Source organism: Labrus mixtus, chromosome 10 (assembly GCF_963584025.1).
Source record: "Labrus mixtus chromosome 10, fLabMix1.1, whole genome shotgun sequence".
Classification (NCBI taxonomy): Eukaryota; Metazoa; Chordata; class Actinopteri; order Labriformes; family Labridae; genus Labrus; species Labrus mixtus.
The window spans coordinates 12,688,017-12,714,168 of NC_083621.1; the positions used below are offsets into that span (position 1 = coordinate 12,688,017).

The window sequence follows — 26,152 nt, forward strand, 5'->3', positions numbered from 1 at the left end:
ATAAAAAATTAAAAGTGCATAAATATATCTTTTTACCATTTTTGTAAATATACAAAAAGTAGTCCAATGTCATAAAAGACAGTATCATTAAGTGAAATGACATTTTTAATTCTTTTAGGCTGTTATTTTGTGTTACTAGTTTTTGGATAGGTTTATTAGTGTGTGCGTGGCTGTCGCTACGTTATATACCTAACTAACCACCTTAAAGAACAGTGGGGGGTCCCCAGTTTCGGTCACCCTTATTTTGGGGGTCACGACCTGAAAAGTTTGGGAACCCCTGCTCTAAAGGATCGCCCAGAGAGGTAGGTCACGAACCAGCAGAGGGCAGACCCTGAGATGCCAAGTTCAGAGAGCGTGGATAGGAGGATTTGATGGTTGACTGTGTCAAAGGCAGCAGACAGGTCTAGCAGTAATAGAACTGAGGACTGACCCGCAGCTCTGGCAGCTCGTAGCGATTCTGTTACTGACAGTAGTGCAGTTTCAGTAGAATGGGTTAGGGTTAGGGTAAAGCCTGACTGATTTGGGTCAAACAGATCGTTTCTGGACGTTTCAGGAACTCAGAGACTTGCTTAAAGACTGTGCGCTCAAGTATTTTTGACAGAAAGGGCAGAAGAGAAACCGGTCTGTAGTTTTCAACCTGGACTGGGTTTAGTGTGGGTTTTTTGAGCAGAGGGGTGACCTGAGCTTGCTTGAATGCAGTGGGGAACACACCTGTTGACAGAGAGGAGTTGATGATATGCTTAAGTGCAGCATTAAGCGGAGAGGAAATGGTATTGGGTCCAGAGGACAGGTGGTGGACCGAGAGTCTAGCACAAGCTTAGAGACTTCATCCTCAGTCAGAGAGGAGAATGAGTCGAGTGAGGCACTTTTGATTGGTGCCTTTGGGCTGAGTTGGTCAGGCTCAGAAAACTGGTTACTGATGGTTGGAACCTTTTCAGTAAAATACGAGGCAAACATGTCTGGTGTGAACAGATCGGAGGGTGGAGGAGGAAGTGGTTGAAGCAGTGAGTTAAAAGCAGAAAACATTTTTCTTGTATCTGTGGCATTGCATATCTTGTTCTGATAATATGTTGTCTTGGCCGTATTCAGGCTGGAGAAGAATGAGACAAGTCTTTGCTTATAGTCACTGAGGTCAGCGGACTGTTTGGATTTTGAGTTTTGGTGGTATGACACCATTTGTGGCTGTGCCTGAGGGAGTTCCGTCAAGGAGATTGTGAATTGAATAAAGAAGTGGTCTGATAGATGCAGAGGGACAGCAGTCAGGTTTGCTGTCGAGCAGTTCTGAGTCAGAATTAAATCAAGAGTGTTGCCAGCTTTGTGGGTAGGAGGAGTTGGGACTTGCGTGAGGTCAAATGAGGATAGGAGAGCAAGGAAGTCTGTTGCCTGGGCTTTATCAGTGTGTATATTCATGTCTCCCATTACAATCAGTGGTGTTCCATCATCAGGGATTTCTGAGAGTAGCCTGTCCAGTTCCACAACAAAATCATTCAGATTACACCCTGGTGGGCGGTAAATGATTCAATGTACATTTGAATAGGAGCGGTAACCAAGATTGTGTGATATTCAAATGAGGAGTTGTTGCTCAGTGGGAAGAGTTTATTGAATTTCCAGGTATTAGAAATGAGGATACCTGTACCACCTCCGCGTCCAACAGAGCGGGGTGTGTGTGTGAGAACACTGTGCCAACAGAAAGAGCAGCTGGTGTGACTGTATTTTCTGGGCGGATCCAGGTTTCAGTCAGGGCAAGTGCCTGAATGTCTGACATTTTTGCAAGTGATTGGATGAATTCAGTTTCATTCACAGCAGATTGACAGTTCCAGAGGCCAAAAGTAAATGAAGGGTGGGGAGAAGAGGCTTTTTTAAGCGGAGACAAGTTGTTAAGATTTTGTTGTCTATGACAGATGTGTCTTTTCCTGTTCCTGTTCCATGAATGACAGAGATTTCTTTGTAGCACATGTTGCGTTTAGCAGATGACCAGAGGAAATAGGCAAAGCAGTAGTTGTGGATGCCCGGGCTCTGTGGCCACGCTGACGCGTCAGACGCTTCCTAGTTTTCAGATCAGAGCTTGTTCTGCTGGCAGTTTCAGATTCAGACTGTTTTAAACTTGGATTTCGTAAAAATTCAGAATTTCAGCTTGCAAACAACAGAGGGTGTGACACGCGTCAACTGCCTCTCCTGTTGATGCTCAGAGAATGAAACTTAAGTGCTCAGCCAAAACAAAGCCTGACAACGACTCATTATCAATATCTTTCTCATCTTTATGTGTACAAAACAAAGGGCTTCCCTGCTTGCCCATTTAAACCACTCGTCCTTGGTCATGAGCATAATGGAGGTGTGGTTTCAGTGATTGTGTTGGGTTCGCTTGGGCAATGGAGGTTGGTCTCACAGTGATATCTTTTCATGGGGCCAAGAATTATTGGTGAGTGTTGGGACAGTATAATAATGATCTTCATTTTGCTGCTGCAGCATATCTATTTCCTTTTTTTGTTGGGTGGAGTTCATTGTGGCTGGCTCTGCAGATTTGCTCAATAATTAGAGGAATTTCAAGCACTTCCACCTGAAGAGCTGACAGGGGCGTAGATTAAACTGCCCCACAACATAACCTCAGTGCTTGGGCTTGAATTCTGTCTATTTTTTTCAGCCACGTATATAAAGCTGATCCAAACAACACAACCATAATCCAAAACTTATCATATCAATTCAACATAAATAGTCTTTAAAGCCTATCAGTCATCTCATATTCAAACCTTTCTTGCATTTATCCTCCTCTTTCCAGTGTGATTTTTCCAATTTGAGCATTTCATCAAACAATAATCCTAAAAGTTTGAATGTTTTCACTTTTCCTTACCTTTAATTACAATCTTCAAGCTCCTCATCATTAACTCGTCTTTGTAAAGAATGTAGTTTGACATTTTTCTACTGATAATTTCAATCCCCACCTCAGAGACCCGTTTTACAACATCACTGACAGCTTCCTTGACTTTCTTTATAGGCTTTCTTTATATATAAATTCCTTCCTCCTTTCCAGATTGTATAAACTCAATTCACGCACCTGGAATACTGGAAATTCTTGTAGAAGCAGAAAATGAATGTGATTTTATTGTCTTCCTTGTGAGATTTGCTCTGTTGCTTCAGCGTATGACACTTTTCTTTTTTGCACTTTATAACTCTGAATTTCCTTTGCCATTCTCTGCACTTCACACCCCTGATAAGCAGCACTGTGCTCCCCACTGCAGTTTAGGGAAAGGCTGATCTAATACCAATACACGACTGCGCCATTACTCCTCCGTGTCAGTAGGCGGCGGTAATGCTCTGTGTGTCAGTCTCTGTTTAATGAAAGAAGAAGTGTTTGTTTCTAGCCAGCCTCAAACTGGCAGGTGAGAATATTAGTTTTTTTATGACTTTAACTCTGTATTTGACCCCACAGGTTTTAATCAACACCCCACCGTAGTTCTGATGATATTAGGAGCGAAAACTGGGTGAAAGATATCTTTAATGACGACAACAATGCCATTTTTAAGTTGGCCAGTTAGCATTAGCATTTCAGCTGTTTGACACTTAGTCGGTAAAACTATAATCTGAGGGAGAGATACATCTGTAATGTTCACATTTTTTTCAAGGGTTCAGGTTCGAGTTAGCCTTTTAAGTTGAACTAAGCCACGATACGATAATATTTTATTTGAATTTAGCTGAAAATGGTGTTGTGTTCTGGTCTCCTGGCCACACATTATAGAACAACATTATCATTATACTTAATTCGATGTCTGCAGAAACAATGGATCAGAAAATTCCTTATGATGACTACCAGCTCCCAGTGGTATTCCTGCCCTCCTACGAGAACCCCCCAGCTTGGATCCCCCCTCAGGAGGTACTGTCTGCAACATATTAGTAAACAAAAACATGTATTATATGTGCACATCTTTTGGAGTTTTGTTCTATCATCACAAGTTGGTAGTTTTTCTTTTCACATGGAGATAGCAGATTTATTAACACTGAGCACATGTGTTAAGTTTAATCAAATCCTTGTCAAACTTATTGCAGATAAGAGTGCAGAAAAGTTGTTGACAAAAAGTAGTTTATAAAATCATTGAGAGACGACAGGTGGTCATATCTGGGGTTTTAAATTGTAACCCTAGTCACCGTTTACAGGTCACTCTTTGGTTTAACTTTGGTTTTCTAAAGCAGGGGTCTCCAACCTTTTTTTCTTCTGAGAGCTACTTTCAAAAAATGAAAGTGGCCAAGGGCTACTTGCATCAAATCGCTTGCATTTATTTACATAGCTCAGCTGAATTAAGCCACTGTTTGTAGACGTGTGAAATTGCAATAAGCCAATGCTTATCAATAATCTTAAATTCACATCAATGTCCAAGAAAACATTAGTACTTCATACTTGTTTTTATGGGCCAAATATATGAATAGTGGGAAGAGGTGCATTTACCGTCGTCAGATTTTTATTTTTATTTTTAACACAGTCGGTCAACCTATAGGCGAGCTACTGAAAACCTGCCAGTAGCTACCTGTTGGAGACCCCTGGTCTAAAGCCTTTTCCCTGTGTCCCTGTTCCTGGTCAACAGATTTTTTTTTTTTTTATCAACACACAACATTTGCTTTCAGACTGAAAACAGTAATGTCATAAACCTATAATGGCAGGTCTATGATGCAGTTGAACGCTCTGAGAAAAGAAAGTGAGCGAGCCTGGGTGAAGTTTCTTGGTCAATCTACAGGATGATACAGAAACTGTTGAACATTATGGACAATAACATGCATCCCTTACACAATCTCGTGTGTTTAACAAAAGAGTGTTTTTAGTGGGAGGCTACGGCCGCTAAGCTGCAAAAAGGACAGATTTAAAAATAATTTTTTACCTACTGCAATTGCACTTTATAACGACTCCCCTTTAAGTAAGGACAGAAGACATTTAAACTTTTAAACTTTAGCCTGAGTTGCATATATCATATATCAAACTGTATTGTGGGCTCATGTTTTTTTTGTATGGGTGGGATATGTATGTATATATGTGTTGTGTTGTGTGTTTGTATGTATGCTGGCTGCTGGAACACCTACATTTCCCTGCTGGGATGAATAAAGTATATCTTATCTTATCTTTTTTACAGTGTCCAAGATTTCAGATATAATGGAATGATATTTCCTGCCCTAAGTAAATCAAACATTTTCTGCTGATTCAACTAGCTCCAAAGATCTCTTAGTGTTTCTGAAAGTATTAGATGATGCCTACTGAGTCTTGAGTGTGAACTTGATTTTTGTTTTTACACAGAGTCATAATGAATGTCATTTCAGAATTCTGGTTTGTCAGCTTTTTTTGTTTTATGTTCATTTCAGAGGGTGCATCAGCCTGACTACAACAATGAGCTCACCCAGTTTCTGCCGCGTACAATTGTGTTGAAGAAACCTCCAGGAGCACAGCTGGGCTTCAACATCCGTGGGGGCAAGGCTTCACAGTTGGGGATCTTTATATCCAAGGTGAGTGTGTGAGTGTGTGTGTGTGTGTGTGTTTGTGTCAGGCATATTTCGTCTGTCCTTAATTTCATGCTTGTTTGCTTTTCCAAAAAAATGCCCCATAATCATTTCTATTTTCTGTGTGTGTGATGCTTGCAATGTGTCTACAGGTGGTCCCAGACTCAGACGCACACAGGGCAGGACTGCAAGAAGGAGACCAGGTTCTTTCTGTAAATGAAGTGGATTTCCAAGACATAGAGCACTCAAGAGTAAGTCTAGCACCATGACTGTCAAGCTGAGATCAATACAAAGCTAATGTTTACTGCAAACAAGCGAGAACAGTAGTCACGCTAACATGGACGGGAATATTCTGACTATTATTGTAAATCATGCAATTTTGTGATCAAGGTGATTTATATGCATTGCTTCTAGAATCTTCCATTCGATTGCTGTTTACATGTGAAAGAGCATAGTTCCATTAATGACGATGGCCCAAAAGTCCCCTACACCTCTTACAACCAAAGTTCCTTAAGTCTCTCCATTATATTGAAATGTGGAACATTGGTAATAGAGCGTACTACCGCTCCTCCTGATTGTTGTCACACACAACTACCAGCAGATGACATGATAAAAACAGACACGGCGAGGGTGAGGACACGAAGGTCAAAGCGCCGTTTGTTACATGATAACCACACGCAATGATTCATCAACGCTTCACAACCCGTTTTTGAATGAAAGTCCATGAAAAAGGTTGCATGAAAATATATTTTGAAAGACTGAATTGTCGTCCTGTTTGTACAGCAGGCCTTCATGGTTCCTACACGCACGACTTAAACGCTGCCGTCTTTTCACTGAGACTCTCCTCAGGGATTTAGTGGCAGTACATTTATTTTACAACATGATGATACAATGTCTATCAATCCCAGGATCACATCTGATCCAAACAAATCACAACTCATCAACTGTGATCTGTTGCACCACTGCTCAAAACCCTTCACATGACACTTGTTTCTCCCTCCCCCCCCCCCCACAAAGTGCATCTTCTTCAAAATAGCCATATTGATTTCTAGAGCCCGCTCAGGGCATGCATCTTCAAGCAGTTGGCAAATGCCACATGTTTTTTGTTGTAGTGGCCTTTAAGTACATTTCTTCTTCCTCTACAGGCTGTAGAGATTCTGAAAACTGCACGAGAAATACTGATGAGGGTTCGCTTCTTTCCTTACAGTAAGTCTTCTTCATCTGCTGCATCAAAGCTTTGCTATGTACCTACAGAAGAGCATTCGTAAAGACATATGAGTTGGGTTTGCCCATGGTGAAAATGTTCCAGGATGTGTCAGGAAAGCAAATACACTGGTGCTCAAGGCGGGAAACTGGCTCCAAAAACTGTTTTAGGAATCCTCTATAGCTGAGAACACATAAAGGGAATTGATTGGTTGAGCAATTCTTTAAGAAAGTAACTCCAAACATGAAACATATTACACCAAAGAGGAGAGGAGTCCAAATGACATAATCATGTCATACTTTCAAAAATGGTTTTCAAAAAGGAACACACAAAAGGTCATGAATGAGCTTTGTGTTGTCCAGTGTCTGTCAGTACAACTTGTACTTGTTTGTCCCTAAAGATAAATCAATGTTGAGACCATAAATAAAAGATGAATCAGGTATATCAAGCGTTACTTAAATATGTTAAATGAGATGCTTTTGTATTCCTTTGTCATCATTTAAGATATAAGCCTGCTTTGTTTACAAACATTGATACAAACAAACATAACAAGTTAAAATTAAAGCCGTGTACTTGTGTTTATATTCAGATGAATAAAGGTAAGGTAGACATTTATCCTCCCGACATTTTTGTCCTCAGTTTGAGTGTGATGGCAGTCCAATCTGTTTTGAATTTGTAATGTTTGTTGTCGTTCTGTAGTGTGAACATTGTTCATGAAATGTTATGTGAAGAACGCTTACATGAAGACCATTTTTCTTCATGAGAAACCAAACCTTTTAGAATTTGATGCATGTTCCAGTAGCAGCCTACTGTAGCCAAGAGAACTATCTACTGAGTGTCTACAACCACCAAAAAAAACAAAACCACTGCCTTTTGAGTCACTGAGTAATGTAACACGTGTAGGAGATTATATAATGACATCCCTGCCATAGTTTGAGTATTGTTATGTTATTTTTTTTTCTCAGACTACCAACGACAGAAGGAGAGGACTGTACACTAGGTGGCAGTAAAGAGAGAGAGAGAGATGTGGACAGACTCCTCGCTGCTTCGTCATCACCCTCCTCCCACAAACTCTGGCCTCCATTCTGCTTCAGCTTCTAATAATTGATGTATGACTAACAGAATCATTCAGAGTCCTTCATGTAAAGACATCCACTCTGTTTTATACCTGTCTCCTTTCTCGCCAAGGGATCTAATCACTCTCTTCTATTCTGTGACAAGATAAACTTCTATTGACAGGAGGTCCTTTTATAGTTTCTTAAAATTCAGGAATTGGAAAGCAGAGGGTGGAAGACATTTTACACTATTAATTATATTGTAATTATTATTATTAGGGTATATTACTGTACATCATTTCCAGTTAAGTACCACATTCAATCCCTGAATAACTGAATTAATCATTGCTTTATTGATGTTTTCACTAAGCCTCGTTAAATCCTGCAATGGTCTTACACTTCTATTTGAATCAAACACAGAGTAGTTTTTGGTTCATCTCTACACATTTGCCCTGATGACACTGATACAAAGTAGAGACCTACTTTACACGCACAGGGTCTGATTCGCTGTCGGAACTGTGCGGCTTCTCCATCTGCTAAACTGTGCGAACGAGTCATAAAGACAACGTCTAATTCACATTCAGCATTCAGGGCAAAACTTTGTTTTAAATGGGGAAACTCGTATTACATTTTCCCAAGTCTGGCCTCAAATTTTCAGCCTCCACGGCAAGTTAATCATTTTTATATGTGCTGAATAGAGCACCGTCAGCATGAGAGTGCAGCTTCAGAGCGTAGGAAGCGGTGCAGATAGTTTCTATTCAGACCAAAAACCAGTGCAAGCTGCACGGAGCAGGACAACTTATGGTGCCGGAATATCTTAAGTGCTATATGCTTTGTGAATTAGACATTGTGACTGAGCAGATAGTGGGAGCAAATGACGTGCAATTTTTGGAGCTATTAGCGGCCGCAATCCATTTTTAGTAAATCAGGCCTTCAGTTGCTAGTTAATGATAAACCAGGCCAAAAAACTATTGTAAATCTAACTGTTATCTTCCTATATTTTAAATGCATTGCATCTCATAAGAACTTCAAACAGCCTCTTAAATGACGCTCTGTCACCACGACCAAGGCAGAGCATTTAAACCTTTAGAAAAGGACATTCATTGTGTGACACTGCAATAGTTTTGTCACTGAATACTTCATATCTGGTGATTCAGTGGGTAAATATAAAAATAGAACATAACACTACAGACTGACACTGCATGGTACAAAAATATGTTGTAAGAGAAAATAAGACTGCAGGACTTCTGGCAGATTTTAAGTATCACTGTGAATATACTACATATCCAGTTTTTACATACTCAACATCAAATGTGTAGGACATTTGACTTTGTGTAATTGTATATTTTAGTTTCGGCTTGCAGAGTGAAGCAACCGTTTTATAATGTCAAGTAGTAATTAGGCTCAAGTTTCACGCATACATAAACTTCACTTTGGCTGAATGATATTTGAGTTATAGAAAGTGTGAACTCTATATTTGATGTGCAAAAGTATAAACGCTAACATTCTATTAAAGTGCATGATAACAGCACGTTGTGTCCTGCAGGTTATTTCAGTGGCAGGGCGTTAATGGATTGTTTATCTTTGTTCACTGCAGACCCTGATGTTAGCTGGATTTGATTTAAACTCAAGACTGGCTGGTGTTTTTAAAAGTTTTTAATTTATGCATTCAGCATTCCTGCATACATTTGAACATTTTCAGTATATTCTTGTTGATGTCACTGCAGATTACTGAACACTGGATGTTTTTATGCTGTCACAAATCTTATTATTTTGTTGTCTTTCCATAAAATAAACTATTTTGGATTGCCATCTGATGAACCTTTTAAATAAAAGAACATGATTTTGACATTTACATAACAAATAAAATGATCTGAACCTTAGTGACCTTTGTCTTTTTACTTGGTGAGCATGACACGGAGCTGGAAACTGACCGGTTTGCTCTGGTTCAAGTAGCCAAACTTGTTCTTCTTTGTAGCTGGGTTTCTCTTGAGGCCGGTTGACTGCATTCCTCGTAAGATGACATTGAAGAACGTTAAAACAATGTGAACCTTTGGGGTTTATTTTCTTTCTTTACGTCAAACATCTTAAGATGAAAAACCTTTCAAAAAGATGCAGAGCTTCATTCCACTTGTCTTTTCTCCGTCATGACTTCATCTAGGCTTACAGTCACTTGTAACTAAAATAATAAATATGAGATTTCCTTGACGGTCCTTCCAATCCTTCAGGTAGTTGTATTCAAAGCATAACAGAGAAACTTCATGTAACCTTTACATGTTAAAACAACATAGTTAGATACACACAGAGCCCCTCCCTGAGTTCCAATGTAAGTCTGAGCTTGAAATAAGGATGAGGTCACATTAAGTACATCTAAATAAATATACTCAACCTTCAAACTGTCATGTATAAAACATTGAGAGAGAAAAAGAAAGCACAGTTATTGGTCATATCTAGTTAAAATCAAGAACATATTAACAAAATCAGTAGTAATAGTGAAGGGATTTGATGTCTGTAGTACATTTTGATCTACACTTAGCTACAAAAAAAAAAAAAAACGTTCAAACTTGATGCCCAAAGCTGCTTAACAAACCTCCAACCTTTAACAGAACATTTGCCCTTGAAAACATGTTTTCAACAGTGCAACTAGCCAAATAAGTGTTGTTTAAGAAAGTAAAATGTGACTATTTTAAATGTTTCAAAATCATGCTCCCATCGTTTTGATTGGACATTCAACCTATAAAAAAAAAAATTAAAAAAAAGGGATGGCCTTAAAAACAGTTTCCATCACGTTCTTAAGTTATTAATGTTAAAAATGTAAAGTGAACTACTGACAGAGCTAACATATTCCCATTCACAGTCACAGGTTGACGATCTATGCTTAAATTAATCTGAAACTTTTTTGTGCATTTACATTTTAAAATAGCTGCAACTAAAAAAGGGCCTAACAGAAGACCCGTCGTAAATTTAGTGCTGTAACTATGACACATTCAAACACCGTCACCTCTTAGCCTGCACAACGTAACAAAAAAAAAAAAAAAAAAAAACAACCGTAAAAAAAAAAGAGCATGGCAGCAAACACTGGAGACATGTTTAGCTTAATTCGACGTGGACTGAGGTGAATGGCAATTTGATCTGCGCTCGTTTCCGTCTTGTGCGACGGCTGTAAACACTTCATGCTGTTGCTCATCCATAAAAAAGGCACACTGGTTAGGAAAATGTGACAGACATTCACAAGCATTACGGTGACACCACAAAGAGTCAGCGGTCTCAAGTCTTATTAGTTTAAGAGTCAATCCCAACAATCTCGCCCTTCCTCCTGTCACCGTGATGTGATTTAGCTGCTGTCCTCGCAGTTCACAGTGTCCACTTTTGAGCTCTCGTCCACGTTTTCTAGCGATTCCGCCCTCTGTATGGACAGAAGGCATGGGTCCATCATGGGTATGGTGTTCTGCTCCACGTACAGCCAGGGCTTTTGGTCTGGATGGTTCTGTCGTTTCCACTCTGGGTATTCCTGTCCCGCCTTGTGTACACTTTTCATCACCTGGAAGGCGTGGGCAGAGAGAGAGAGGACATAATTATAAGAGGGCAACAGAGACAGAGATAACGCTGGTAACTATTCACTGCCACAGATTTACAGGACCATGAGTCTAACTATTTGCAGCTCTGGCACTATCTACATTAATGTTACATGTAACACTATAGTATACGTTTAGATATTTATTAGTATAAAGAGTAAGAGCAATGGTCTTGATTAAACCGTTATTGTTTAAACATATATTAACTGTCCACAGAATGAGCGTTCATCTTTTTATACTTTTTGTTAACATTGTAAGCCATTTTTTAACCACTAATGAAGTTAGTTTTCCCATGCGGTCTGCTTGTCAGTGGATTTCAGAAACAAGCCTGGAAAGGTGTTACATAGCTCAAGAGAGTCGCCATTCAAATGTCGACCGGAAGCAGAATGGACTTTACAGCAAGCATTAGCATGACAGACCAAATTGTACCACTGGCATCTTAAATAACAGCAAACTAAGCGGCAACTTCCCGCTGTTGAAAAAGTTGAAGCAGATGCAGAAGTGCAAAAACCTGCAGTTCCCTCTATGTCCACTTTAGCAAAAAGTCGCATGCACACACATTCTGAATTGTCCTTTTACACAGACGAACCAAACATGTTTACAGCCTGGTTCACAAATGAATTTGGTCTGAATAGCTTGTTTCTTTATCAACACAAACACTATACCCAGGGTGAATGTTTTTTACAACTCACCCATTTATGATATTAAGGCTAAGAGTTATTCATAATAAGAGGCGTGGCTGATGTTACTGACAGAGCCTGTTGTCAGGTTTACTGTAAGTTAGTTTGAGATAGCATCTCAAATATGGCGACCGTCATCGATTGGCTTTAAGAGTCCACTTCAGAAAGCAATGCCTGAAGTCCCTGAGACTGTATGATACAGTGGATACAGCCGACTCATGAACAATCCTCATGAGAGAGACTGTTCAGCTAGACATGTTTGCCTACATATTTTGACGAAATTCTTGACACATCCATACACCTACAGTGGTTATCAAGAGGAGTGGACTTTGAGACTTTGCAATATGTATACAAAAGTAAATATGTTTCTAATCTGTTCTTGAAAATTTAAGACATAGTGAACAAAATTATCATGTTTTGGCCTCTTATATGCAATTGTCTTTCTCTGCCTTCTGTATTAGAGAACTGAACAGCCAAAATATATCAAACTGGAAAATGTAGAAGACATTTAATCACTATTTTTGGACACTCCTTAGACAAAACAATTAATCGATTGAGAAAATAATACGCCCAATGGAATCAGTGGGTTTCTCATATTTAACCTCCTTACAGTAAATCTCTCATTTATAATCTCAGGAACCTAGAGAGGCCCCACAAGCCTCGAGATCGACCGTTCTTAAACCTGCTAATCTGCTAAAGTGCACTTAGTTCAATGTTTGTATACATTTTTCACACTTATGAGCTGTCCACAGCTTGACTGAAATTATATATTGTTAAATAATTACTGACTTGTATTCACATGAAGATCATGTTTTTTAATTTAACTTGTTGATATTCTAATTTGTTAATTTTACTGTTGAGAATTATTTTACTTAATCTTCTGAAGTAACTAAAAGTGACCTACAACAAATATTTACAGTATTATCACTCTAATTTGTAATACTGAAGTTATATCTTTGAGCATTTTTAGAGTTAAGTTTATAGAAACTACCCATAAGGTTTAAGTAAAGGCAAAGGTCACAATGACACGTTCTCTCAGTTACACTTTGGTCTAAATAGTTTCAATCTGCAGACGATCTGAAACCTGGAGAACGAGTTCTGCCTGGAGTGAGAGCAAAACCTCGAGCAGAGATACTTCTTTGTCAGCAATCTTACCAGGATAGGCCCTTAAATGTAGTTTCTATGGTTACCATTGTGCTTTTAGACACATGAAACGTTGCCTCCCTTATGCGCACACACCTATTACACGCTTCTTAAACACCTCATGGACACACCCACAGCAGTTCACAGTTTGTGCATTTCCAACTGTATCTTTATTAACGGTGCTGTAATCTGGATGTAAACGAAACACTTGTGTTAAATTACCAACCTTTGGAGCGAGGGTTTGAGATGCTTTGTTTACCATCCACTTTGGAAGAGAACCTGCAGCAAAGACATACGGGTAAACTTCAAGTAAAAACAGCTCAGGCAAGAATCCCCAGTTTAAAAACATTGCTCATGTCATGACTGGTTTTGGACTTACCTTTGGGGTCAGCTTGTGACAGGTAAATGAAAGTACAGCTGTTTGGTCCTATGGGCTTGATCAGGTAACCAGTGAGCATCGAAATGGCCCTCACTGTATCGCGGCGAGGAGGATAATTCTGTAATAAGACCAAAAACAGTTTTCAGTATAATGAGTATTATTAAAAAAAAACACAACACAACAAGGTGTCAGAGAGGTGTAGAAATTGCACATTTTAAAGGCGGTGTTGGAAATGTGCCTGGGGGGGTGGGGTGTGTGGAGGAGGTGGCGTACCGGGTGTTTGACAGAGAAGTTAACGATAATGTACTCATCATCCATCATCCGCCATGAACGTAGACTCACAACATCTCTGTTTGTAATGGGTGGTGGACAACGCCCTGTAGAAAGAAAAAAAAAAGATAAAACAAATATATGGTTATATTGTATAAATGAACTTAATGTATTACTTTCTACACTGTTCTCAACAATCCACTAAATAAATGAACCCTTGTTATGACAGCAAATACACTGGTGGGACAACAGGTCGTTGGTCTTTCCTCCCCTGGGGGCCATGGCAGCTTAAAATAAGTGTCAACCCAAGAAATAATACAAATGTTGGTTAAAGGGAAAACACGATGGTTGTTTATGGATGTTTGAAAATAAATTAATCTGATTTGAGCGTGCAAATATGGAAAGAGGGGCTTGCTGATAGGAAAATCATGGACGCGTTGTTTACATTTAACTATTACTTCAAAAATAATAGTCCACGTTGATCTACTATTTGAATAGAATTTGAGACACCACAGCACTGAAAAGTATTGTAGTGTCTCATGCACATGTTTTAGTTACTGCAGCAATAACTTTGTTTAGGTCCTTATCAGATGTTTACTTCTTAAAAAAAATGAAAAGAGCATTGAATTAAATGAATTGCGGTCTACAAAATAACAACTTTCCAATAGAGGCAAGTGTAAGCGAATATCCCAAATAATAAACACTAATACTGACTGTCCCTTTTCAGGGTTGTATTTCCTTGTGAAACTGGGTCAGGCCCCACACCAAACAGGTTTCTGATCCATGGGACAAACACACAGGAGAAATCTGATGAGATTCACTAGATAATAAATATATAGTACGTACATGAGTAGTAGCCCACATCAGCGTTAGCAGAGAGCCGGGCAATGTCAAAACTCTCCAGCATGGCGAGGTCCCATTTCTTACGGTACGTGCCGTCATGAAGGACATCATACATGGTTGCAGCTGACACATCTTTGATTGTCATTTTACACTGGAAAAAAAAAACACACACACACAACACACACACACACACACACACAAGCGGTCAAATGTCAAGTTCCAAGCACACTACCTCAAGAGAAGTATGATAGTCAACAAGAAATGATGATCATTTCACTCACCTTGATCTTGTGGACTTTCTGTGGATGATTTTCTTTACTACTTGCTGGAACTTCGATCCACACCTGTATCCCATTTTTATCATATTTGCTCGACCAGTTGCCTCCTGACAAGCACTGCTTTCTGAAATCTGCAAAGGCCTCTTCGTCGGGTAAAATACTCGGCTGAAGAGTCATCTTCTTTGTTTAAAATATAGTCCTTAAAAGAATATTAACTTTTTTTTCCCCCTCAGAAGGCGGCAGGCGGAGCGACCTGCGCAGTGTGAAAGTGCTTGGCCCGGTGAGCTGAAGAGGTTTAATGCCTCTGTGTAGTGTGTTGCAACGAATATATACACGTCGTTCACCAATCAGGTCGAGCAGGATTTTTGTCATTCCTTCAAACGCCTCTACGCCTGACGTTACAGCACTTCCTGTGTTCAGGTGTGCTACGCAGGTGCATCATGAACAAAATGTGTCCCGTCTACAGACACGACCAGAAAGGCTACTTCCAATTTCCAAACAATGACACACATTTCTTTTTTTATTTTTTTTATTCATGGCTTATACAACTTTTATAGGTCGAATGAATACCCAAAGAAAAAGTTAAGAAAATGTAAGAGCACAGCTGTGTGTCTTTTAATGTGTGAAAGTTAATAGTAAGTGGGCTGAACACTGTGGACCGGCCGCTCGGGGGAGTGTGTGGGTGCGCATTGTTGTGTCGATGAATCCAGTATCATCACGACTATAAATTTCATCAAACCATTTGTAATCATGTATCTTAGACTGAATGAGTCATCTTGACTGGACCTACAGATAAGTTTAACCACAACCTTTTAAAGTAGGCTGGCCTCAATCTTGTGTCATTATTTAATTCAGGGTGTTAATATGTAGTTGTTGTTTTTTTAATCGCGTAATGTGTAGGAATCTTTCTTCCCCTTTGTTAAAAATAAAGTACATAATGGGCATTTTGTGGGAAACACTTAGATCTATATTTTGAATATAATCACTGTAGTTAAAGTACACTCTTGACCTATTTTTTTGTTAAGTTTCTTTATATAACACTTGTGAATTGGATCTACATAAATAAAGATTTATTACAGAGCTCAGGTCTACTGGTGTAAATAACCAAGTAGGATCATTTAGTAGGCAATTAGAATTATGGACTCCATTAAATGAATCATATTAAATCAAATGCTTTCGACAAGATGCTCATAAAAGTAGCAGCTACACATGAAAGTGTGAAGAGCAAACTCACGTTCATACTTAGCCACGCCCTCCTCTTGCCATACGTCATTGCCATTGATGCATTGCCCAATGAGTTTCAGTCTACATAAGCGACCTTTGACACAGAATCACACCTTCAATGTTTCTTTGCTTCTTTTTTTTTTAATCCTTTCTTTTCATGTTTTTATAACCTGCCAGGGACCGCAGATGACACGTTTACCTGTATGGCTAAATCTGTCAGTTTTACATGATGGGCCACACAGCTAGTATCAATTTATGTACATTGTCCCAACTTAGTAAAATAGACCAGATCATTTCATTCAGGTTCTTTACAGTACAAATTGATTTTGACATAAAAACTGATGAACAATGACCTGCACTGGGAGCTTTGATCACATAAGTACTTGACAAAGTAAGTGAATACAAATATTAATTGTGGTGAAATATCTTTATTTTATTCCATGTGATAGGTCTACACTTGTGTTTCTTTAACTCTCCTTTTAATACGTCAGATAATAGTACATTATTCACACAAACGTTGCTAAACACGAGTAGACAGCATATTTCAAATGGACAGACACAATTCAGAAGAGCACAAAGCTGAGTAATTAGTCAGTGACGAGTTATAGAAGAGCTGCTCATGTTAAAATGGTTGTTCGGCATAATTAAATACTTATATTTTTAAATCCATTTTTAAAACATGGACTTTTCAAAACAAGCTTCAGCAAATGACCAGTGTCTTTTGTTGTGCTATGGCTAGCTAGTAGGTCTGTGTTACACTGAGAGTGTGAGTGTGTTTTTGTGTGTGTTAGAGTCTTAAGACAGGCCTGAATGTCACTTTTCGGTTGAGCCCCAGCAGACACGCAAACAATAAATAAAATAAACTTTCCACTTGCGTGTCAGCTTCCTTACTTTTGGTCAAGCATTCAATGTTATCTGTATGTCCTGTATAAAATAAATAAACACATAAAACCGATAGTCCTACACAGGCAAGAGCAATACAGCAAAGGATACTGCAGCTAACTTCTCTGCATTTTTTTTTTACAGCACGGGTGTTAGTAAGCATTAAGCTGTACTTGAGGACAAACTTTATCTACCAGCTCTACAAAACATCTAGTGAAGCCATGAACCGGTCACCAGGCTTCTTTCATTATTTTACAATATTGTGGCTTGATTCAGTGCACAACGTTGGTGAATAAACAAGCAAGGCATCTGTGTTCTTATCCATATAAATCCTGCATGGTGAGCATGCTGCATGTTTTTGCAATAGTGTCATCAACACAACACAAATTATCGATGAGATGGTGGGCACGGGTCATAGCGACCGAAAGTGACAACTTTCCAACAGCGTGGAAAAACTAAACACTGTTTGAATGTCCTACATCGGGGGTGTCTAATAACTGAAAACTCCTCCTCCCGCATCTCAGTATGTGTGCAGCTAACTTTACAATATAGGAAGGACAATTGCTATAGTTTTAAAACAGTTAGCTTCTGGTTAGTAGCTTTCTAATAAAGTTTGGGATGGTTTCCCTTTGATGATGAAGACCGGTGTATTTTCTCTTTACCTGGTTGCATATCCTTTTTGCAGATTTGAATGCGGTTTCAGAGAATTTCAATTTGGTCTTACTACCAACACACGGATGTATTTGGCGGTTGAAGCCTACAGCAGTTAAGGTTTTAATAATACCCATTTCAAGGACCATTGGCCAATTAGGCCTAACGATGGTTAGCAATTATGTTAATTTACTGTCTTTACATCTTCGATATAAAAAAAAGTCAAGAAAAAGTCTGAGAGATAGAATAGTTTGAGGCAAACTTGCCATCCAAAATAAAAATGTTAAATACAAAGGGCTGAGAACTCAGCCTTGCAGAGTCATTTAAATAATCCCAAGCAGTATTACTTTACAACAAGGACAGCACTAAGAATCCAAACTGTGCAATAACTCATGAGCGGTTAGCTATGTCAGTCTGCAATCCTATATAATGCCATGCAACTGGATGAAAATCTGAACATATCATTTGAATTATTCCTCGCTTTGAATTTTTACTTTTGAAACCATTTTTTTTTTCTCCAGATAATCTGTTTCAACACAGTAACGCACATCCACACGGTTACTCTGAGAAGTCACTGAGTTGAGAAGGAAAACAAAAAAAGACAAGCCCTCCATCCCACTGGCGGTGTGCCATGGGTGGAGAGAGTGGCCACTGAGAGACAAGCTGTTGGTGTGGAGGAGACAGGCTGGGTGAGGGTGAGGTGTACTAGCATGAGCAGCTGCTCTCAGTAACAGTCATCTCTGGCTGTTTCTCGAGTTTGATGTCTATCACTGAGAGGACCTGGTTAAGAAACAACATGGATGACTTTGCAAATTTCACTTCTGCATTTTCTGCGGTGCTAACTGACACACATCTCTCCTCGGAAATTCTCTCACTACTGCTGAGTAAAGTAAAAGGCACTTGGTACCAGCTTGTCTGCTACTATGGTATTAAATCCAAGGAAATAAAGTTGAGTAAGACAGCCATTTTTGTTTGAAGCAGCTTTTAAAAAGGATACTGTCTTCTTTGCTTTTCTCTGGTGTGCTGTCCATCCCGGGCAATGCGGCAGCAACACGACGGAACAGCTGCAAAACAGAGTCAGAGAAATGGAAACGTCAAACATAGTCGAAAAGGTCCTCCTAGAATGGATAATGTAAAAAGCACTCAAGACAGGGGTGGGCGATTTTAATTAAATCATTGCTAATTTTTTTTTTGCCATAATGACCGAGATTCAGAATCTGCTTTATTGGGCAAGTATGCATGCACAGAGTAGGAATGTGACCCTGGTTTAACACTGTTTTATCTCATTAGAGAAACAGTTTATACATAAGTAACCATCAAGAAATGTCTATTTAGTCTATTCTTTAACAGGCAAACACAAAAAGAAGTTAAAGCAGTGATAAAAAAAGGAACATTGTAACTGCTAGTATAGATAACAGCATGAAAGTGAAGGCTGAAGTGCTAACTCCTCCACTCAGTAAATCCATTTTATTTTACCAGAAACATTTTCAAGTCAGACGAAAAGAGCTCAAGAAAAAATAAGGAAAGTATAAGTAACCCTGTGCAGACCAAGATATCTGATACTGATGCATCCAATGGCAAACTGTTAACAGAATGTACTGAGAAGGCTAAGATATGTTTGTGTTCAGACAAGTGAGAGGAAAAAAAGTGGGAAAGGAGCGGTGTGAAAGTGAGGGCAGAATTGGCTCAACCACCTATAGAGATCAGAGTCTCTACCTGTTTGACATTGTAGCCAGTCTTTGCGCTGGTTTCAATGAACATGACATTCAGTTCCTTAGCTCTCTGCTCGCCCTCCTCCGTGGTGATCTGTCTGCTCAGGTGGAAGCAGAGGGGGCAGGGGGGGTGTTGGACGAATGGACAGATATGGAAGAAAAATCGCAAGGCCAAAAGGAGAGGAGAAAGAGATGGAGAGAGAGAGAGAGAGAGAGAAACAAAGAGATCTCAACTCAGAATCATATTTGAGTGGAAAAGAGAGAGACGCTAGTTTAGTTATACAGACAGACAGACAGACAGACAGACAGAGAGAGAGAGAGACAGAGAGAGAGAGAGAGAGAGAGAGAGACAGAGGGAGAGAAGCTGCTGAGTAAAGATGAGGCAGCAGGAAAAAAAATTCACTCATTCAATCAACAGCCACACTGATCCATATAATGAATTCATGGAAGAGCTGCACATCGCAGATGGAACAGGTTGACCCTCCCTGACCTAACGGACCTCATGCCTGTCACGACTATTTGTCAGTGTTACGCCTGCTGTTGCTGCTGGACACCAACCTGTTTGACGTTATAGCCAGCCTTGGCACTGGTCTCTATGTACATCACATTGAGCTCTCGAGCTTTCCTCTCTGCCGCCTCAACAGAAACTTGCCTGCCATGGTCCCGGGGAGGGAGGGGGAGGGAGTGGAGTAAGATGTTGAGGGGAAACACACACAAAAAAAAAAAATTTAAAAAATGACATGGAGAAAACAGAGCAGGAAAGGTGAACAAAAAAGTAAAAACACAGAACAGAAATGTGATCAAATCATAAGAAATGGAAATATCTAAATAGAAGTACTTGAGTAGTTTATTTTAAAAAAAGCAGGAGTATGAATAATACCAAGGGATGATAAGTCAAAACTGGATGAGATGCACTGCAGGGAAGACGAGCGGGATTCCAGGCTTTGGCAGAGTTTATTAAATTATTAAAAAAAGTTATAATTTAAGTCCAGCTTCACACTGGCTGTGTGTTGGCTGCGGGATAGCTACTGCGTGTGCAACTCTGGCTCATGGTATTCAGACAGGCTGTGTGTTGGCTGCATGTCCCATATTTCACCTCTATAAAGACCACGTACTAGTTGTTTTGTTGTTGATATTTCTTGGCTTCATATTAGTTTTAAGATTTACTGTAACTGCAAATCATAATCCTAATAAACGTAATTAAAGTAAACATATCCAAGTTTTGGGGGCTGAGCTTGTTTATCAGAAACAAACTTATATGAGCGCTATTAAAACTGCTGTTCCAAGCCGTGACATTAACGACCCCTGTGATGTTTCACCATTCAATCTGTGTGTCGCGGAGGTGTAACGGGCAGACATGGGATCCCACCTCTGTGCTGCCTTCAGAGGTAGCGACAGAGGCGTTACAGAAGCGAGAGGCCCAGCTGTTTTAAGACTTCATTTTATGTGTAAGTATCGTTTTGCAAGGAACCCAGCAAGTTGCCTTGAGATGAACTTGATGAACAAACAACTGTTCTGGAGAAACTTCAGAAAAACGTAATAACCAGGGGAGTTTCTACACAGAAATACCAACCTACGCTTTTAATTTGGAAATCATGCCGGAAGTGTAACCATACTTTCATTTTCATGCCTGTCCCATGTTTCACTGATACAAATATTCCTCATACTCTGTCAATAACGTTCTCGTTATATCATTTTACTGTCTATTTTGACCGAGAACAACGCGCAGCCCACTGGAAAATAGCGAGACTTTCACTCTTTAGATTTTTCATTGCGCATGCTGTCAGACAGAAAGCTATCACTTCTTAACATCCACACCAGAATGAAGACGGAGCCAACACACAGCCTGTCCCAAACCAACATGAATCGGTTTTTCCCAATCAATTTAAATGGAACATTACAAATAATCATACTTCTCTTTCACACATCTCACACAACCGTGTACCTTTTATCTGCCAAGTCTGTTTTGTTCCCAACAAGCATGATAATGACATCACTTCCCCTCTCTGTTCTAACATCATCAATCCATTTAGATGTTTGTTGGAATGAATTAAGATCTGTGGATAAAAAAAAAAAATGCACACACACAAAATTACTTTAAACAACACGCAGCTCCACAACACATTTGTTATGTAAGATTTTTTTGAAGTGTGCACAAGCAAAGAGAACTCTTCATTAAAAAGGAAGAGGACTTTAAGTTAACATTAATTAGATATGTTGTGGTGTTAATAAGCAAAAGTATTAAGAAAAGAAGCCTGAAGAAGAAAAATATACTGAAGGTTATAAGCAGAATTATATAAAGTAACAACTATGCCAATAGATTTGTCTTCAAATTGCTTTAGACCCCTACAGAAAGCTTAAGATTACAGCCCTGACTCACTGGTGATGTCATAAACAACCACGGCAATGGTAGAGTCACGGATGTAGCTGGGAATTAGGCTACGAAAACGCTCCTGTCCAGCAGTGTCCCAAAGCTGGAGTCGGACCTGAGGATTGGAGCGGAAGAAAAGAAAAAAGGACAAGGAGGTGGAGATAAAAGAGGGGAAATTTGGAACAAGAAAGTGGAGAAAAGGACAGACATAAAGGAACTGCAAGCCAAGCAGCAGAGATGAATATGGTCTTTGATGGAGGAATGACCAGCATGCACACAAAAGAAATGAAAATAGGAGGCCTTGCTGAATCATTATCTACTGCTGCTTCAGAAAAATCTGTACCCATGAGATCCTATTCAAAGACATTTTCCGTTATTTCTTATATCAGCCTCATATGTTAAAGCATTTAGGAAGCACAGACCCCCCTGGACATAGTTGGAGAAATTCTTTAGTAACACTTCGGTTGAAGCAAGCAGTCTGGATTATCATGCTGTCCAGTGGGGTTTGGCATGCTAGTAAATGTTCTTTTTTGATTGTCCTTTCACAAACTAAGTGAAGGACAAGGAGGTGAGGCAAGGCCATGATACCTACTGGCTATGTCATAAACCACCACAGCAGCAGCTGAGTCGCGGATGTAACTGGGGATGAGGCTGCGGAAACGCTCCTGTCCGGCAGTATCCCAGAGCTGCAGCCGAATCTGTGGCCAGCCATGAAATGAATGAGTGAAGGTGGGGAATGGGGCATTTCATGACCCAGTCAGGGAATGGAAGGAAAAAAAACTTGAAATAAAGATGGGAACTAATAACATGATCACATGTCTAACAAAATGAGCGGAAAAATCAAGGAAAATGTAAAGACCATGAAAAATGGTGGATGGGAAATAAATGGTGGCTACTACAGCCTATGCTAAGCAAATTCCAGCTATTAGTTTTTCCAAATGTTTAACTCTAAAGTAAGTAAAGTTTATTTATAAAGCACTTTTCACATACATAATTCACAAAGTGCTTTACAATGACACAACATGCAGAAAATATCTATCTATATCTACCCCTAAGGGAATGATAAGAGGTACAACAAAATATCCAGGACTTACCGTGCGATCTTCTAAGTACATGGTTTTTGATAAAAAGTCAATTCCAATTGTTGCCTGTAAAAAACATTGCATTATTAAATTGTTATTTATTTAGACAATAATCATTACATAAATTAACTTGATCACAACGATTACTAAACATTACCTGATAAGTGTTGTCAAAACTGTCATACATAAACCTGGTGATGAGTGAGGTCTTGCCAACTGTGAAAACACAACAACAGATACACAGGCTACAGATCAGATCGTGTTTATTGAACATCTATTTCTATTGGGCAACTCTGAAATGAACTAAATACGCATTTATATTCAGTATAATTTCATATATCGTAGGAAGAAAATAATCAACATGGCTCAGAGACAGTAGGCCTACATCAGGGATGGCCAACTTTGTGTCACAGCAAGGGTCACATTCATTTAATTCTCACCGCCAAAGGGCCAAATTGTAGGATATAAAAACTATTTTTTTATTTTTTATTTAACCTTTATTTATCCAGGAAAGTCCCATTGAGATTAAAAACCTCTTTTTCAAGGGAGTCCTGGCCAAGAGGCAGCAAAAGTTACACTCACAACATACAGACAGCAATTAAAATGATAAAAAAAAAACAATTAGCAATTAAAATGATAAAAAACAGTTACAAGTAAAGGAGGTCGTCTCAAGTGCTCTCAGCCTGGATTTAAAAGCATTCAAAGAAATCAGTTCAGTTATTTTCCAGTCTTTTTGCAGCATGTTCCATGTAGAAGGAGCAGAGTAGACGAAAGCCCTTTTTCCCCAGCTCTGACTACAGTCAATTATGTCTCAAATTTAACTCGTATACCAGTGATCAAATATTATTATGCACATATTTCTGGTTGTCATGATTTCATGGCAGATTTTGTCATGTTTTCAATTAATTGATGTGTAAAAATTGACCTGAGGGCCACGTTGAGGGTAAATTTAATTATATTACACTATATTGTTCACATTGCACTATATTATATTATACTACATTATATTATATAACTGCATTCTGCATTACTGTGGTACAACACTGCCTCTCTTTTCTGCTGTTTACATTACTTGCTGCTATTTATCATACCAAGTCACTTTAATCACTTTATCTTGTCATTCTCTGCAAATACTGCCTCAATTCCCCCCAGTTAACTTCATCATTCATTTTGTACTTATATATGCCCCCTGTTTTTATTTTATTTATCTTATCTATTCTGTTTAATGTGTCTTTTTGAGCTTTCTTGTCTGTGCTGCTGTAACGCCCGAATTTCCCCTCTGGGGATCAATAAAGTATTATCCTATCCCATCCTATAAATGGGAGGCCGCATGTGGACCCCCGGGCCGCCAGTTGCCCACCCCTGGCCTACATCATCGATGTGATGTGGACTGCTGAACCCACACGGTGAGCTGGCAGTATGGGTGGAGCCACTCATTTTCGAAAAAAAAACAAAAAAAAACCAACTTATTTATTTCGTGATTAGAGAAAACAGAAACACACACACATATTCACTTTAGTTTACACAGTAATGTTTATAAATCCCATCGAGCACACATTAAATGGTCGGGGTAAAGGCCGCCTGGTGAAAACTCTGCACACTAGCCGACGTGGCTCTGCAAGCAGCTACCACAGCAAGCTAAAAGCTAGATAGCTACTGAGTTGAAAAGCGATAACTTGCAATGACGAAATGTGATAAACTACACATTCAAGCTATTTCGTTCAGAAGAAGGCGTTCATTACACTTGGCAACCACTTTTATTCATGCAGTGTATAGGTATATACACCGAAATGAGCTATAGTTATACTAGCTTAGCGATTTACCATAGCATGCTATGCCATGACATCATAACGAATGGGCTGGTTATTATCTTTATTTGACACCCCATTCTGTGTTTAATACTTCGTTGGCACTTTGATGTTGCTGCATCACCATTGCCTGTTGTTGTTCTGCGGATAACTATCCCGATATGCCCAGTAGGAAACTAGCTGGATGAGCTAGTCAGCTACGTTAAACATCTTCCCTCCGATCCGATCACATTTAACCCTTAGGTCAAGTAAAACTGCTTTCTACTCACCACTCTGTTCACCCAGAAAGACGAGCTTGAACTTTCGGAGAGGGTTGCCAAACTCTCCGCCGCCGGTCGTGGTTGACATTTTGACAGAAAAACAAACAGCTTACTAGCCGACTTGGCTAATGATGTGATGTCTAGACCGAAGAGGAGCAAGTACTGTATCTTTATCCTGCACTAGTCAGCGCTATTGTTTTCTTACACCTACTAAAGTGAAATAGCGCAACCAAGAGGCAAAGACGGAGAGACAGCAGCAGAGGTGGAGGTGACGAAAAGCATTTTTAACATGCCCACTTTTCCATTAAATGTCTTGTTTGTGTTGTACAAAGTCATTCTTCTTGAATGTTTGCAAAAGAAGAGGAAGGGGAAAACATGTTGTGGGTCTTTAGTAAAGCTGTGTTTTAAAGGTGCACTATGTGTAGATTTGGTACTGAAATTGGAAAGTGTATGTATTGAATTGATTACATTTATTTCAGACATATCAAATAAAATCAAACATATCAAAAATACAAAACAAAATGAAAAGCATGAAAATACAATAAACAAAAAACAATGTTCAAATTATTTCACAAAAAAAGAAAAAGAAAAAGAAAATTACACATATTCAATTGATATGCCTGAAAAGGAGTAGGAAGAAGTATAAAACTTATTTAATCCTACCCCTTTTCCACAGCTCAATAATTAATATTTATTAAATTAAATTCCTGTGTTCCTTATAAGCTCTCTATATATACAATTTGCTATACTATTATTACTATTATTATTATTATTGGAAAGTGTGTGTATTACTTTGTTTTTTTGTTCGGACCCCCTTGAAAATGAGATGGTAAATCTCAAAGGGGCAATTCTTTACTAAATAAATTCAAATTCAAATAAACACCATTAAAGGCGTATTAGTCTGTGTAGAAAATAAATATATTTTTAATTTACAACCATTTACGACTTAATTTTACATTTAATCTTTCATATTTAATCTTCCTATTTAAGACTAGTAATGCTTAGTTAAATCCTGGTTGTATATATTCACATTCTTATTTTTGATATCTTTTAGTACTTATTTACTTTGTAGTTAATATTATATTGTGTTTAGATTGCTAACATTGTGTTTTTTACTCATATTGTGTGTTGGATAACCTGCTGCTGTAACGCCACAATTTCCCAGTTTGGGATCAATAAAGTAATTATATTTTATTCTATTCTATTCTATATTCATCCTTAGAACTTGTATAATAAATCCACTTTTTAAATATCCTTCCA

At 38.9% G+C, this 26,152-nt stretch overlaps 3 protein-coding genes across 7 annotated transcripts in view; 1 reads left to right on the forward strand and 2 right to left on the reverse strand.

Annotated features, from left to right (window-relative positions):
• The first annotated feature begins 3,262 nt into the window (after positions 1 to 3,262).
• pdzd11 (PDZ domain containing 11) lies at positions 3,263 to 9,617 on the forward strand. Its single transcript, XM_061048357.1, has 6 exons — positions 3,263 to 3,377; positions 3,771 to 3,868; positions 5,341 to 5,481; positions 5,628 to 5,726; positions 6,621 to 6,681; positions 7,645 to 9,617. The coding sequence occupies exons 2-6, from the start codon at positions 3,776 to 3,778 to the stop codon at positions 7,677 to 7,679; spliced, it is 429 nt and encodes a 142-aa protein (XP_060904340.1). The 5' UTR covers positions 3,263 to 3,377; positions 3,771 to 3,775; the 3' UTR covers positions 7,680 to 9,617.
• A 327-nt stretch (positions 9,618 to 9,944) lies between these two features.
• On the reverse strand, positions 9,945 to 15,216 carry stard14 (START domain containing 14). Its single transcript, XM_061048356.1, has 6 exons — positions 14,906 to 15,216; positions 14,628 to 14,775; positions 13,785 to 13,888; positions 13,512 to 13,629; positions 13,359 to 13,411; positions 9,945 to 11,275 (listed from the first exon to the last, which is right to left on the reverse strand). The coding sequence occupies exons 1-6, from the start codon at positions 15,077 to 15,079 to the stop codon at positions 11,069 to 11,071; spliced, it is 804 nt and encodes a 267-aa protein (XP_060904339.1). The 5' UTR covers positions 15,080 to 15,216; the 3' UTR covers positions 9,945 to 11,068.
• A 1,318-nt stretch (positions 15,217 to 16,534) lies between these two features.
• rab41 (RAB41, member RAS oncogene family) overlaps positions 16,535 to 26,152 on the reverse strand; it is a 209,847-nt gene continuing 200,229 nt past the window's right edge. Inside the window, exons 2-9 of one of the 5 annotated variants that reach the window (XM_061048411.1) lie at positions 24,902 to 25,003; positions 22,982 to 23,040; positions 22,837 to 22,890; positions 22,335 to 22,440; positions 21,317 to 21,428; positions 19,930 to 20,023; positions 18,657 to 18,723; positions 16,535 to 18,429 (exon numbers count right to left, since the gene is read on the reverse strand). In XM_061048411.1, the coding sequence (XP_060904394.1) occupies positions 18,365 to 18,429; positions 18,657 to 18,723; positions 19,930 to 20,023; positions 21,317 to 21,428; positions 22,335 to 22,440; positions 22,837 to 22,890; positions 22,982 to 23,040; positions 24,902 to 24,980 (636 nt within the window). In that variant the 5' untranslated portion in view covers positions 24,981 to 25,003 and the 3' untranslated portion in view covers positions 16,535 to 18,364. Of the gene's footprint in view, positions 18,430 to 18,656; positions 18,724 to 19,375; positions 19,470 to 19,929; positions 20,024 to 21,316; positions 21,429 to 21,751; positions 21,858 to 22,334; positions 22,441 to 22,836; positions 22,891 to 22,981; positions 23,041 to 24,901; positions 25,090 to 26,152 lie in introns of those variants that run through there. The other 4 variants (XM_061048410.1, XM_061048409.1, XM_061048408.1 and 1 more) reach the window with 4 other exon arrangements.